This window comes from Xenopus laevis, chromosome 7S (assembly GCF_017654675.1).
Source record: "Xenopus laevis strain J_2021 chromosome 7S, Xenopus_laevis_v10.1, whole genome shotgun sequence".
Taxonomy (NCBI): Eukaryota; Metazoa; Chordata; class Amphibia; order Anura; family Pipidae; genus Xenopus; species Xenopus laevis.
In genome coordinates, this window is record NC_054384.1 from 98,662,765 (window position 1) to 98,679,054 (window position 16,290).

General features: G+C 38.4%; 1 protein-coding gene across 1 annotated transcript in view; it reads right to left on the minus strand.

Moving 5' to 3' along the window:
- Positions 1-16,290, minus strand: part of slc17a7.S (solute carrier family 17 (vesicular glutamate transporter), member 7 S homeolog) — a 54,384-nt gene that overhangs the window by 3,430 nt on the left and 34,664 nt on the right. The window contains exons 4-10 of the mRNA XM_041571609.1: positions 10,918-11,032; positions 9,341-9,428; positions 7,105-7,191; positions 6,271-6,413; positions 5,051-5,200; positions 2,428-2,560; positions 821-931 (exon numbers count right to left, since the gene is read on the minus strand). Of these exons, the coding sequence (XP_041427543.1) occupies positions 821-931; positions 2,428-2,560; positions 5,051-5,200; positions 6,271-6,413; positions 7,105-7,191; positions 9,341-9,428; positions 10,918-11,032 (827 nt within the window). The remainder of the gene's footprint in view (positions 1-820; positions 932-2,427; positions 2,561-5,050; positions 5,201-6,270; positions 6,414-7,104; positions 7,192-9,340; positions 9,429-10,917; positions 11,033-16,290) is intronic.

Below are 16,290 nucleotides of genomic sequence, written 5' to 3' on the forward strand. Positions count from 1 at the left end.
GTAGCTTATACTTGATCCAAACTAAGATATAATTAATCCTTATTGGAAGCAAAACAAGCCTATTGGGTTTATTTAATGTTTACATGATTTTCAAGTAGACTTAAACAAAGATGCAAATTAAGGAAAGATCTTTTATTTGGAATAACCTCAGGTCTTGAGTATACCTGTACTTTGCTGTTGCTCTAATTTATCTTCATACTAAACCCCATTGTACTAGGTAGGAAAGAGAGAACTTTTATAAGGATCCAAAAGAATTTCACAAAATGCACACACAAAATAGAAACAGATCTTAGTTTGTGCCTATAATGAGACTAAAGAATTGTGTATTTTATTCTGAGATCCATTGGACACAATATTCTAGATCAAGGGTCCCCAACCTTTTTTTTAACCCGTGAGTCACATTCAACTGTAAAGAGTTGGAGAGCAACACAAGCATGAAAAAAGTGTCTGGGTACCAAATAAGGGCTTTGATTGGCTATTTGGTATCCCATGTGTGTGCTGGTAGCCTAAAGGAGACTCTGTTTGGCAGTACACCTGGTTTTATACAGCCAAAACTTGCCTCCAAGCCAAGAATTCAAAAATAAGCACCTGCTTTAAAGCCACTGGGAGCAACATCCAAGGGGTTGGAGAGCAACATGTTGCTCGCGAGCCTCTGGTTGCGGATCACTATTCTAGATTTTGTGGTCTGCATAGCAATAGTTTTTGTAATTTCATGCAACCTGTGCCCAAACATGGGGTTTATTTTTTTTAAGGAAATCATATTGGGCTTAAAATATGCCCAGGCATTTATCATAGATATTTAGTCAAAGAATAGACTCACCTGATATGGCAAAACCACTGAAACCTACGGCCAAAACAAGGAAGGAGATGGCAACTCCTCTTGAATGGGAATAACCCACAACTAACAGCAGTGTAGCTTCCATGCCAAACCCTTGAAAAAAATAAAGGGAATAATCATCATAACAGGAGCCCAGTTGAACATGTAATCCTCATATCATTTAAACAGTCAAAGTCTCTACTGGTATAATTTCCTCTTGGTGTCAATTCTACCAACATTCTGCATGGCCAACTTCTCTAGCCCTTCCTTTCAGAACTGTTTCTCTCTTTTCCATCGTACATATTATATTGCTACAATTTTCATTTGTAGCAACAGATTTTACAAAACGTTAAAAGGGTATCTGACAGAAATGATTGAATACAATTTATTTTTGAATTTGGGTTTGACAATATACTGGACTATAGTCTGAACTAGAATTTATACATATATAGGCCCATTCATAAACATTCTGATTTTAGAGGTTTTAGAAACCACAAATAAAAAATACATTTTCTCTAAAACCATGAATGTTAAAGAGGTGGTTAACTTTTAGTATGTTATAGAATGGCTAATTCTAAGCAACTTTTCAATTGGCCTTCATTATTTTTTTTTTATAGTTTTTGAAGTATTTGCCTTCTTCTTCTGACTCTTTCCAGTTTTCAAATAGGGGTCACTGACCCCATTTAAAAAAAAATTGCTCTGTAAGACTACACATTTATTGTTTTCTAATTTTTATTACTCATCTTTCTATTTAGGCCTCTCCTATTCATATCCCAGTCTCACGTGGTCAGTACATGGTTACTAAGGTAATTTGGACCCTAGCAACCAGATTGTTGAAATGGCCAACTGGAGAGCTGCTGAATATAAAGCAAAATAAATCAAATACCACAAATAATAAAAAGAATTAAAACCAATGGCACATTTTCTCAGAATATTACCAGATTGTTGAAATGGCAAACTGGAGAGCTGTTGAATAAAAAGCTAAATAAACCAAAAACCACAAATAAAAAAACTAATTGCAAATTGTCTCAGAATATTACTCTCTACATCATACTAAAAGTTAATTTAAAGGTGAGCAACCCCTTTAAACCTCAAATTTCTCTAAATTTTCAGGCAGAAATAAACAAAAAAGACAACCTATAAAAGCTTGATATAAAGAAAGATTTTGCAATTGTAAAAGAACAAAAACATGACCTTCACAGCTTTTGACAGGTTGGTGCGGGCAAATAACACGTCCAATCATTTCTTTCGATAAGTTTACCAAGCTCAATATAATCGGCAACATTCCCAGGTTCAACAAAAGTATGGACTACACTGCATTTATTGATAATACAGCCTTCTGATTTCCATTATTGACACTTAGTAGTGATGGGCGAATTTGCGCAGTTTCGCTGAAAAATTGGCGAAATTCGTGTGAAATTTGCGATACAGAGTAAAAATTCGCGAAACGGCGCCGGCGTCTCGTTTTTGACGCCAGCATCCATTTTTTTTTACGCCAGCGAATTTTCCCGCCCGCTTCGCGCAAATTCGCACCTATTGAATAAATTCGCCCATCAGTAACACTTAGGAACAACTCCATAATTCCACTACTACATAAATCCATAACTCACCTCCACAATTCATCATTTTGCGCACATTGGTCGTCGACATTATCCGCTTGGTCCGTAGGAAATCAGCAATTTGACCACCAATAGGGACTATGATTGTCATGACCAAGTGTGGCAAAGCTGAGAGAAGCCCAACCTGTGTAGAACAGAAGACAATTTGGAAAAAAATCCAAGAAAAATGGGAACACGTGGTGATGAATTGCTTAGCTTTTAGTGTTACTCTGTTGTGTTTTAATAAGAACATATTCTGGACAATTGTGAAGCCAAGGCAATAGCAGAGTTTATCAGAAACAATGATCTATAGATTGGCTGGAATTTATATGCAACTTGACCACATGTGGATGGACAAAATTAACTGATCCATAATCAGTAAGAAAACTGAAGTTCAGTAAAAATCAAACTTTTTTTTTTAGAAAAGAGTAGTGATGGGCGAATTTATTCGCCAGGCGCGAATTCGCGGCAAATAAATTCACGAAACCGCTGCGAAAATTCGCCGGCGTCAAAAAAAATGGACTCTGGTGTTCAGCAAAACGCCACAAATTCGCCCATCACTAGAAAATGGACACCGGCATCCAGAAAATGGATGCCGGTGTCAAAAAACGGATGCCAGTGTCATAAACGAGACGGCGTTTTGAAATTTTGCAGGAAAATTTTTTCCGCAAAACGCCACAAATTCGCCCATCACTAGAAAAGAGCATCCCGTCTACAGCTCAGTTTCTTTGACCAACTAATGCCATGAAAATAAAAAAACCTCTATGAATCCTTTGATTTGCATCTTGGATTGGTTATGAAATCTATTACCATGCAATGTAATGCCACCTACTCTTTTAGTTATGTGATTTAAACTTTATTAGTTCATGTGCAGTCAGCGAGCAAATGTGTGAAGCTTTGTCTGAAGTATTTCCGCCAAAGTAGTGGGGATTTAGTGCGTGTCCCCAGTGCTTCGTAAAAAATGAGAATGTGGCTGAATAGCATGTGGCCCTACAATCTTGCAGCCCTATGTACGGGCCTTTGTGACCTTGCCACAAATGCAGGCCTAGGGCAGTAACATCAAGGGGGTTACTTATCAAAGTCCGAATTTATCTCAATATTTTCTGAAAAAAACAACCAAATCACATGGATCTTTTAGGCTTATTTATTAATACACTTTCCTGAAAATTTTGTTTGCGGGGAAAAATTCGTAAAAATTTTGAAAAATCCGATTTTCACAATATTTTTCGATTTTTCATCAGCTTTTCAAGATTTTTTTGGATTTTTCACCCGAAAACTCAGATTCCTTATGTTTTTTGCCAAAAAACTCAGAAAACTTTGAAGTATTGCACGAAATCCAGCGCACATCAAAAAATCATTGAGACTTCTCCAATTGACTTATATGCAATCTCGACAAGTCTGAGATACCGGATTTTCTGATTTGGACTTTTCCATCCTCGCGGTTTAATACATTCCGAAAAATTCTGAATTTTTTAAAAGTCCGATTTTAATGCAATGAATGGAAAGGGAAAATCATTGCAATACTGGAGGCGTAGAGCCAGAGAAAGCAATATATGATTGACAGCTGATCCTTCTCCAATACTTTATAACAGGTAAGAAAAGATGTTGGGTTTCATGTTTAATGTACATAGTGATGTCCATATAAATCCTGCCAATTGATCCAGAGAAAGGCAAAAACCCTGTTTTAAAGTCTCTCTAACAGTGGCATAACTAGATGTTACCGGGCCCCACAGCAAATTAATTAATTTTAGGGCCCTCAATATATCCAGTGGTTGTCCTGTTTTACCAATATATGTTGAAATTGCTCTTTTTTGGGCTTCAAGGGGCCCCCTATACCTCCTGGGTCTGCTTCAGCGGGGGAAAAATTTCCTTCCTGATTCAAAGATGGCAGTCGGACCAGTCCCTGGATCTACTTTGTACTATGAGCTATTTTCAATAAGAAAAAGTCAGAATAATACTTTTAATATACAGCTTTTTATGTCTTGGTGACAGGTCCCCACGTATCAAAAAATAAACAAATCCGTAATAAATGCCATGCATGAAAATTCGAATATTTTTCATATTCAAATCAAATTTGGACTATTCCCTAGTCGAAGTACACCAAAAATAGCTCGAAATTCAATTTTTTTTTTCAATTTTTCAACACAACATTTCTAGCTACTTCTTTAGTTAAGCTTTACTTCTCTTTTAAACTACTGTAGATTGAGGTTATTTTTTCAACCTCCACAAAAATCACGTTGTTCTATTTATTTTTAAAAGATTAACTTCTTTGAAAAATGAATGTAACTTATGTAACAATGAGGGGTGGTGCATTTTTGCCAATATGTTACATTACAGGCTAAGGAGCATGCCATGATTCTACTCTTGGACAGCTGGTAAAGATTCTCTTAAGATGAGTAGATTATTCATTCAGTTATTGGATGAACATATGTGTTGAATAGTGATGGGCGAATTTATTCGCCAGGCTCGAATTCTCGGCGTCAAAAAAAAAGTCGCCGCGTCCCAAAAAAACGAGACGCAGGCGCCGTTTCGCGAATTTTTCAAATTCACCCATCACTAGTGTTGAACAAATGAGCAAGATTGAGCAACAGGATAAGTGAGGATAGCATATACAATGTAGGCAATGCAGTCATACCTTGCTAATTGCGAACCCAAATACTTCTTCAAAATAAGCAGGCTGACTAATTAGGAGCAAGTAGAAGGTCCAGCTACGGCAAAAGTTTGCAACAATGATCGCATACACCGGCATAGAGGTGAAGAACTTGCGCCACGGAGCCTTGAATTTCTGTGAGAAATAAGACGGAAGGATGGTTTGAGGACTTTTTGGATTTTTATTCCTAGAGTTTTTGAGCAATCATTAGCATGGGGGGAATGAGCTACCAAAATGATGCTTAGACCTCATCTAATATTGGGACACACACACACTTTTGTTTGTAGGTTTGCATATATTTGCATGTGAGTCTCTTCAATATAATTGCAGCAGTACATTGCACTCTGCATGTTTGTGGGTAGAAATGTGAATTAGTGGGTATCCTGAAGCCTGAAGCTGTCAATATCATTAAACACAAAATGAATAATTAGTTTGTAATAAGTGAGGGACCACATATAGAAGAATCAAGTCATTCTTGTGCACAGTACAGACTCAAGGGTTTAACCTCAACTGATTTCTGCTCTCCAACGTCTTCCTCTATATCAGTGGCATGATGGGATGACTTCCTTTGGGGTGCCTGGAACAGAGGTAGGGGGCTCAGCCTGGAGGCCAGCGGGGGTGAAAATTACTTTTGTAGACTTCTGTAGAAACTCAGCATAAAGGTCGAATAGAGTGGATTTAAAGGGTGAGTATTACTGGAACTTATGGCTGAATTACTGATACACCGTTGTGTTTCTTTTTTGTAACCTTGCCTTGAGCTAAGATCTGCCTCTCACCAAAGGCTTGAACTCCAGGGAGGGGGAATAAACTGAGAAGGTCCAAGTGTACCCTCCTTGTACAACAATTTTCTTTTCTTCAATTCTAGTCTACTATGTTCTAGCCTAGTACTACTATGACTAAACTTTATACCTGATGCTATTACTCTTCTTTATTTTTTATCCCATTCCACATTTCCTTTTTTTTTTTTGCTCAAAGAAGATTTTATTGAAACAAATACTGCACAACAATGTTAAAAGGGTACATCAATAAATGCAGTGTACAAGAATTGTGACAAATTGTACAATTGTAAATAATGGCAGTTGTAACAGGGGTACCTTACATGCAAGGCCTATACCGTCCCATCTCCCAGCCCAGAACCTTAATCCGGAACCCACATTTCCTTTTTTTTTAAAAAACATATCCCTAAAGTTACAAGTCGAACTGACCGCCATTGGGTTCATAAATCCTGTGGATTCTCCGATGCTTTCCTCAATGTATTTCCTCTCTTCCTCGGATATTGTGGGATGTTGCGCTGGACTTTCATAGGACACAAGTATCCAAAACATGTACCATGTTATGCCAAAACTTCCTGCCAACAAATATAATAATGTTCCCTTTAGAGATTGAAATACAATATGGGTATCAGACTATGAGCCTAATATAACAACAGACAATATGGACCAGTGATCCAGTAGCTCGTGAGCAACATGCTGCTCTTCAACCCCTTGGATGTTGCTCTCAGTGTCCTCAAAGCAGGTGTTTATTTTTATATTCCAGGCTTGGAAGTGAGTTTAAATTGCATAAAAACTAAGTATAGTGCCAAGTAGAGTATCTTGTAGGCTGCCAGTCCACATAGGGGGCTACCAACTAGCCAATCGCAGCCCCTATTTGGCACCCCAAGGGACTTTTTTATGCTTGTGTTGCTCCCCAACTCTTTTTACATTTGAATGTGGCTCCTGGGTAAAAATAGGTTGGAGGCCCCTGATATAGACAATAGACAACAGCAAAGAATAGTGTGCTAGGACAGTGTGTAAAAGGATCTTTGGTGCAATTTGTTGATAATGCACTTTCCTACCTATGGGTTATAATAACACTGGGGGTACTATTACAGGTGACTCTCATCCAAATAAATATTGAATAAAATAGGGAAGAAATAGCAACTGGTAAAGACAAATAGCATTGAGGACTTTTATGAAACACCATAGGTTTTCATTATTTCAGCTATATCCCTATTCTGTATCAACCCTTTCTGAGGTTTCAGTGCATGAACATTAACTTACCGTAGACATAAAAAACGGAACTCCACCCAGAATATTGAACTAAAACTCCAGCCAAAGGCATGGCCACCACAGCTCCTGCATAGGAACCTATAAAACAAAAAAACAACCATTGCAGAAACAATGACAAGTAAAGAAACCTTTATTATACATGAAATAATCATCTACCACACTTCACTTTGGAGAACAGTGTTCATACCAAGTATCTCTGGTTTATAATGAATGTGGGTTTTGGATACTGCATAACAATCAGTGTCAGTGTAATAAACAAACCACAAAACACCTTGACATAAAAAAAAAATATACAAGGGTTATTGTTCTTTCACTGGTACTGGCCCTCTGTTAGGGGTTATGGTGGTAATGTAAGTCATTACAACTGAACCAAGTCTGGTAACCCAACCAATAACAGGTGATCTGTAAAGTCTACTTGCTAAAATTTGACAAACCGCATTGTAGTCAATGGGCGTCTGAATAATTTTGACGCGTGATCATTTTTATGCACGTGACAATTTTGACGCGCAACAATTTTTTTTGATGCAGCAGATTTTTCGCCGACAAATTGCTGCTGCATTGCCACTTGCAGCGAAACGTGGATATTCACCGCTAATTTGTGTCTGGTGAATCTATTCGCCCATCACTCGTTGCTATGTTCAAGTGATAAAGAGCCGAAACATGTAGTTGTTGAATAAAGGCACCTTGCAGCAGAATTCCTGCACCTATTGGTATCATTTTCCACTCACTGGATTTAATAGTTTTGTTCTTTGGCCTATGTTTTGATAGCACCAGATTGAAATAATCCTAAAATTAATGATGATTCAAGAATATGCAAATCCTACAAAAAAAGCACAGTAATGCTCAAATACCTTTAAGATAAAATATTCAGATCTCTCTATGCATTATTATTAATAGGATGCTTTGCTGTGCGCATTATTCATGACCATGAGTGAAGAAAGCTGTTCTTTTGTTATGGTATGAACCTGAGAGTTTAAGGAAAAATCTGAATCGCTGAATAAAATGAAATATTGCAGAAAAGGTGAAAAATGTCATTTTGTGCCCTTATTTGTTTTCATTACCCATAGCTTGTATAACACATTATACACCACTGGTTCCCCTAGAAAATGTGTTCAAAGTTGAAGTGTTATTGAGCCTGCAGAATACTAATAGGAGAAGCATATGGGGGACCTAGACAGAATTTGCTGTGGGAACCATTTACTTCTACTTACTCTAATGGAGGCCATTATAATGCTAAAGCCAGCTACAGTATGTCCTAAAAAATGCCAAGCATTAAAGGAAAACTATACCCCCCGAACAGTGTAGGTCTTTATAAAAATATATTACATAAAACAGCTCAAATGCAAATCTACTTTAAATAAATACAGTAAATCATTTTCATTATAATATACTTTTTTAGTCGCTTGTACCATTGGGTATTCCTAAAAAAATATGGGTTCCCCCTGGGATCCTATGATTTACGGTGCACACAAACAAAGCAAACAAGCCATACATGTTAGGTCACATGAGCCAATTAACAGACAGTTCTGCCTTTTGCTCCTACACTTCTTCCTGTTACAGTTAGAGCTGCAGTATTTCTGGTCAGGTGATCTCTGAGGCAGCACACAGACCATCACGATATGGTGGTTCAAGGCAAGAGATGTAAAAGGGCAATATTTACTTAAATATATTTTCTAGTTTAATAAGATTCTTTAATAGGCCATTTAATATGATATAAACTATCGGTTGCTTAAGTATTCATTTGGGGGTATAGTTTTCCTTTAAGCATTTATGTCTTTAAATGAACCAATTCCTGAATTCAAGAGATATGTAAACCCCATAAAATTGTGCCCAATGAAATAAAATATACTTCTAATCAGCTTTATGTTTATACACAGTGATGGGCGAATCTGTGCCGAAAAATTAGCGAAATGCATTGAAGTCAATGGGCGTCAAAATAATTTTGACGGGCGACAATTTTATGCGCGCGACTATTCTGATGAGCAACAATTTTTTTTTATTTGACGCAGCGGAAATTCGCAGCAAATTCGTGCCTGCCGAATATATTCGCCCATCACTATTTATTTGCTATTGCTTACTTATTAATTACTTATCATCTGTCCCTTTTTATTCTCTAGTCTGCTGTTTTTAGCTCATGAAAACACTGAGCCATTTATTTCTAACAGACATAAGAAAAGGTCTATATTCCTTTTTAGAAACAGTGTCAATGAGTTAGAAGTAACATTACCACAGAATGCAGTCGTTGCCAGCCTGCTACGCTCCAGAGGTGGTGCCCATTTACTCCAGATCCCATGGCATGCGGGGTACGTTACTCCCTGAAAAGGAACTGAACTTGTTAGCAAAGTCAGTAAGACTTAAAGGGCAGGATATTGAGTTCAAATGTTAATAAAGATGTTATCATATACCGTATATACTCGAGTATAAGCCGAGTTTTTCAGCCCCCAAAATATGCTGAAAAACTCTTCCTCGGCTTATACCTGGGTCAAGCGCAAAAACGGTCGCCGGCATCTAAGAATAGTCGCCGGTGCCTAAGAATAGTCTCCGGCGTCCAAGAATAGTCGCCGGCGTCCGAGAATAGTCTCCAAGAATATTCGCCGGCATCCAAAAACGAGACGCCCGCACCTCCAATGGGAGCAGAAACCCTCAATTTTTTGATTGAAACTTACCAGAAGCTGCTGCATTACTCACCCTAGGCTTATACTCGAGTCAATAAGCTTTCCCAGTTTTTGGAGTTAAAATTAGGTACCTCGGCTTATACTCGAGTATATACGGTATGTTATTGGCGCTCAAGGCAGTTGATTGGAATCCTGTGAGTTTATAGGTTTATATAATATTCTGCAGATCACTGACACTGCGCACTGGGCACACTGAATCACATGTGACGGCATTCAGTTCAATAGAAAAAGGAGTGATAACAGATATACAAATAATTCTGTATATAAGGGTGACCCTAAGGTTGCACAGAAGAGCAGTCAGAAAACCTACATTTGCCCTGTGTATTTGCACCAAATAAGAGACATAAGAGATATCCAGCGCTTATAACTGACCGGGGGGCTAATATGGCTGAAATAGGTTTTGTTGTTTTCCGTAGAAAACAATGAAACTTATATCTAAGTAGCTATTTTCCAACTCTGATTACGTAGAGCTAACTAGAAATAAAAAATGGATTTGCAGAATATATATATATATATATATATATATATATATATATATATATATATATATATATATATATATATATATACAGTATATATAGGGGAACATTTGAGGATTGAATAAATTTACTTATAATTATTGTCAAGTATTGTCAATGATGGCAAAAAACTAATGATAAGCAGCACAGATGCATCAGCAAAGAAAAAAAAGTCTAGGCAACACAAAAAGAAGAAACAGATGACACTCCTGAGACAGGTTATTGTCCAGATACAAGTATTTTATAGTGTTTTCTGCCTACTCTGTGTCTGACCGTCCTGCCCTTTTGTACTGTTTTGTTGTTCTCAACAGAAAACCCTTTATATTCAGTAACAGCAAGACATGTTCTGCCCCAGTGAATGGCATTCTGATGAAGAGCTGGGGGCAAGGGTGCCTCTGAGCATCAAAGATTAGTACAAAACATCAATACAGAGGCACAAATATCCAGTGTTAGGTAAAGCTGCAATGTGCTATGTCGTAGGCTGTGAATTCCTTCAATGGACCAGCCTATTATTTGGAAAACCCCATACATTTGCTACCTAGTTGGAACACTAGTCCACATATTGGACATGTCTAACCTACAAGTGATAGGGCAGAATAAAATCAACTCACCTCCACGAGACCCTGTAATATCCTGACGCAGATCACACAAGCGAAGTGCACTCTGGCAGCAGACGGGATGAGCATGTTTAACGTTGACGTGGCTACTATGGCAAACCCAAACACCCTGCAGAGTAAAGGTATTGACCAATGAGTAACATCATTTTTGTTACCAAAAGTAAGGCAATATTTGTCTTTATTCAACACTGATACAATCTTCATTGTGGACTGGCCAGAAGTTTAACAGTTTGTTATTAAGCTGAATCTTACGTGGAAGATTTCATATTCTGTGAAATCCAAAAAAAAATTGAATTTGGGACATCCCTACTACATAGTCTCTGTAGTTTGATGACTTCAGGAGTCATGACCTCCAAAGAGTCTAGAAATGATTTTGAAGCAATTGTATAGAGATATTCATTGCTGACCTTCCCATGGTTTATGTCTTTGACATTCAATACTAAGGATTAGTGATGCACCAAATCCATCATTTTAAGATTTGGGCAAATTCTGAAATCCTTTGGGAAAGATTTGGCCTAATACTGAACTGAACCCAACCCCTAATATGCATATGTAAATTAAGAGAGTGAGGAGGGAAGAGAATCGCGGGCGGAGAGATTAAAACATGTTTTACTTCTTGGTTCATGTGTTGAAAAGTAACATACATTTTTGGATTGGGATTCGGTTCAGCCAAGCACTTGGATTTGGTCAAATCTGAATCCTGCTGAAAAAGAACGATTCTTGGTCGAATCCCAAACCGAAACCTGAATTCGGTGCATCCCTACTAAGGATCTACAGATACAAGCACTATGACATGTATTTTGGGTTGTTCCCATTACATACTACTTGATTTATGCTAGTCAATGCTTCGGCGTAAGGTGGCCATACACTATTAGATCCGCTTGTTTGGCCTGGTCGCCCAATACTGTATGCCCACTAATGGCCGGGCAATTTTGGATGAATCCGAATGTACGGCCCTGGGGCCGAACGATCGGATTACAATGATGCGAATGGGCACAGGCGGGTCGCAGGACCGCATAAAAACTAGACGATGCGGTCCTGGATCGCAGAAAAAAATCAAACTTGCTTGATCAATATCTGCCCGATTTTCGGCCTGATGTCGATCAGGAGGACCCGTTAGGAGCCCCTACAAACGGGCAGATAAGATGCAGAATCGGTCTAAAGGACCCATATCGGCAGCTTTAAACTGCCCGTGTCTGGCCACCTTTAGCTTTGATAACCTGATACAGGTATGGAATATATTATCTGCAAACCCGTTATCCAGAAAGCTCTGAATTATGGCAAGGCCAAATCCCATAGACTCTATTTTATCCAAATAATCCAAATTTTTTAAAATGATTTTCTTTTTTTCCTCTGTAATAAAAAACAGTAGCTTGCACTTGATACCAACTAAGATATAATTATTCCTTATTGGAAGCAAAACCAGCCTATTTGGGATTATTATAAATGATGAGTCTGCATACAGAGAAGAAGTCAGACATTTGGCAGACTGGTGCCAGAACAACAACCTGACTCTAATGTTGAAAAGACTAAAGAAATGGTTGTTGACTTTAGAAAGAACTCTGCTGCTCACCTATCACTGTTTATCGATGGCTCCCAAGTTGAGATAGACAACAGTGTGAAGTTCCTAGGAGTACATGTGGCAGACGACCTCTCCTGGACCCTTAACACAAACTCTATCACAAAGAAAGCTCAACAACGCCTCCACTTTCTATGGAAGCTAAAGAAAGCCAGTCTTCCTCCACTGATTCTCACAACAATCTATTGAGGCACCATTGAGAGTGTGCTCTGCAGCTACATCACGCTATGCTTTGGAAACTGCACTGTTGCAGAACAAAAATCTCTGCAGTGAATTGTGAAAACTGCAGAAAGGATCATAAGAGAACCTCTCTCACCCATCTCCCAACTCTACCGGAAACACCTCGTATGACGAACAAATATTTTAGCAAAAGACATATCCCATCCATCTCATTCTCTGTTCTCTCTCTTACCATCTGGAAGAAGGTTCCGCAGCATTCAAACTAAAACAACTAGACACTGCAAAAGCTTCTTCCCACAAGCAATCAGAGCCCTTAACACAATAATATTGGAAAACTAACTGTTCCCTGCACCTTATATGTATCCTCAAATGCTCTTTCTTTATGTAAATGCACCAAGAGGGGGGAGGAGGCTGATTAAAACGTAATTTCGATACGCTGTATAACTGTTTATATGGTCTGTATTGACAAATAAAGCAATCTTATCTTATTATTTGATTTTTGAAGAGTAGGAAGATCCAAATTGCAGCAAGATCTGTTATCTGGAAAACCCCAGGTCCTAAGCATTCTGGATAACAGGTCCCATACCTGTACTGTAACCACATTTAAATAGCCATACTTCTGCAATGTCATTGCAATGTATCTAGTGCACCATACACTATTATTGGTAGCACCAATAATCACTAACATATGATTTTTTTACATTTTGTTTTTCCCTTTCAATTTGAATGAAGAAAATATTAAGAGAGAGTAAAAATATATGAAAAATGAATGACATTTTGCTTTGTATTATCTTTACTCTTTAAAAATGTCTAGCTCTACTCACAAGTATATAATTGTGTTATTTTCCATTGTTAATTGGCAGTCTGGTAATAACCTTTTGTTTCAGTTCTCCCCTATGTCCTAGGGCAGGGGTCTCCAACCTTTTTCACCAGTGAGCAACATTCAGATGTAAAAAGAGTTGAGGAGCAACACAAACATGAAAAATGTTCCTGGGTGGTGCCAAAATGGATTGCGATTGGCTATTGGTAGCCCCTATGTGGACTGACAGCCTACAGGAGACTCTGTTTGGCAGCACATCTGGTTTTTATACAACCTCCAAGCCAAGAATTTAAAAATAAGCACCTGTTTGAGGACACTGAGTGCAACATCCAAGGGGTTTGGGAGTAACATGTTTGCAAGAGCTACTTGTTGGGGATCACTGTCCTAGGGGCTTTATTTGGTATTATTCATTGTCAGGAATGTGTTTTCGTGCTAGTTTGCTCTTGTGCTATTTATAGTGATGGCCGAATTTATTCACCAGGCGCGAATTTGCGGCGAATTTGCACGATTCACCACCAGCGAATAAATTCACGAAACGCCTGCGAAAATTGAGCAGCAACAATTCGCAGGCGTCAAAAATATTTTCACCAGTGTTGAAAAAATCGGACGCCGGCATCAAAAAAACGGGGACCGGTGCCGTTTCGCGAATTTTTCGCCATTTCGCGGGAAATTCGCGAATTTTCCGGTGAACCGAAACGGTGCAAATTCGCCCATCACTAGCTATTTATGCTGAAAATGTATGTGGAAAAATTCCAGTATATCCAGTATATTAATTTCCTCATTCTAAGCACAGTGCATTAAGAAAATGGTAATGTATAGTGAACATTTTATAAATGAATATTAACGAATTGAAGCCTAAAGTGATCATACTCGTCATTGTTTTTGTCATGACAATGTTTTGAATTGAACTGCCAGAGAACATCAGAAATTGTGTTTCTGACCCTCTCCACGAGGCAAACTAAGAAACAAAATAATGGTAAGATTTGAGGCAGAATGTTTTGCTGTTCCTACTAACGAAACCACGGGGAGCTGACCAAATGTTGAAGGGATATTGGAGGAACTAAGAAGCCTGAAAGCATTTGCCACTTACCATACAGAATTTCCCCAAGACCATGTTTACGAAAAGGATATCACTTTGAAATCATATGTAGTGGTTTTCATGATAAAACTATTATTCTCCTTTAAGACTTTTGTTGAACTGAATGAGAATGATCCCATTTCATGGTAGGAAAAAATGACAGCACAGTGATGAAAATCCATTGTTTGCCTCAGCACTTGGCTCACGCTGGTAGAGCTATTGAAAAGCTTCTCGGTGGGCCTCATTAATGTGTAGCTTGAAGCAAGTGCTCTGGCCGGCCTACACATGTTTTGATGTTCTTCTACAAAGGTTTTCTGTCTAATGAAATGCGAGCCAGGTTGTTAAAAGCAACCATCACATGGTCACACAGGTTTATCCTGTAGAATTGTATCTGCTGCAGTATATTCCAACATTACAGCAAGACAGTCGTGATTCACCAGTGGTTTATATAAAGGAACATTCTTATCAATGTTGGCACCTGGAAACATAGGGACCCATTTACTTAGCTCGAGTGAAGGAATAGAATAAAAAATACTTGGCTACTTCGCTCATCGAATGGGCTACTTCGACCTTCGACTACGACTTTGAATCGAACAATTCAAACTAAAAATCGTTCCACTATCCGACCATTCGATAGTCGAAGTACTGTCTCTTTAAAAAAAACTTCAACACCCTAGTTCGCCACCTAAAACCTACTGAAGTCAATGTTAGCCTAATGGGAAGGTCCCCATAGGCTTTTGAACAATTTTTAGGTTGAAGAAAAATCGTTCGATCGATGGAATAAAATCGATTGAAATCGAACGAATTGCATTGGTAAATCCTTCGACTTCAATATTCGAAGTCGAAGGATTTCAATTCGGCAGTCGAATATCGAGGGTTAATTAAACCTCGATATTCGACCATAAGTAAATTTGCCCCATGATGATAAGAAATTTAGGGTAGCTAGAAAAAAAATTCTAGGGATGCACAGAATCTACTATTTTAGCATTCGGCCAAATCTTTAACAAAGGATTGGGGATTACTGAATTTTTGCCTATTTAAATTATGGAAATGGGGGGAAAAGAGAACTGCGTGGTTAAAGAATCAAAGAAAATTTAGATTTGGATTTGGCAAGGCACTTGGATTCAGCCTGAATCCTGACTAAAAAGGCTAAATATTGGCCAAATCCTGAACTGAATCCTGAATTCGATGCATCTAGTGATGGGCGAATTTGTCCCATTTGCGAATTTCCAGTGAAATTCACGAAACGGGTGAAAAATATGTGAAACGTGAATTTTGACGCGGGCGACAATTCCCGGTGTCAGAATTGGCGCCAGTGCCCATTAAGTTTAATGGGCATCCATTAATCGTTGCTGCCGTCTAAATTGTCGCCCGCGTTGAAACCTCCGCCGGCGTTATAAGCTGTGATGCTGGTGAGTTTATTCCCAGGCAGCGAAATGTGGAATAAATTCGTTAGATACATCCTTAAAAAAATGTATTTTAGCCAAGCTCTGACTTGTTGGCATGGTGGAGTTATGAAACTCCTGCCACCTCTTTCTTTTCTGCTTCTACTTTCCCTCTCTAGAAAGAAGGAAGGGCTTAATCCAGCAAAGTTCCAGTCTGGAGTAGATGTTGCTACATTTGTTGCTCTGCACAGCAGTTAAGTCATGCTTAATGGCTGCCCCACTTGCTATCTTTATCAAGAAGCATTTAGACCACAATGGTCAGTGG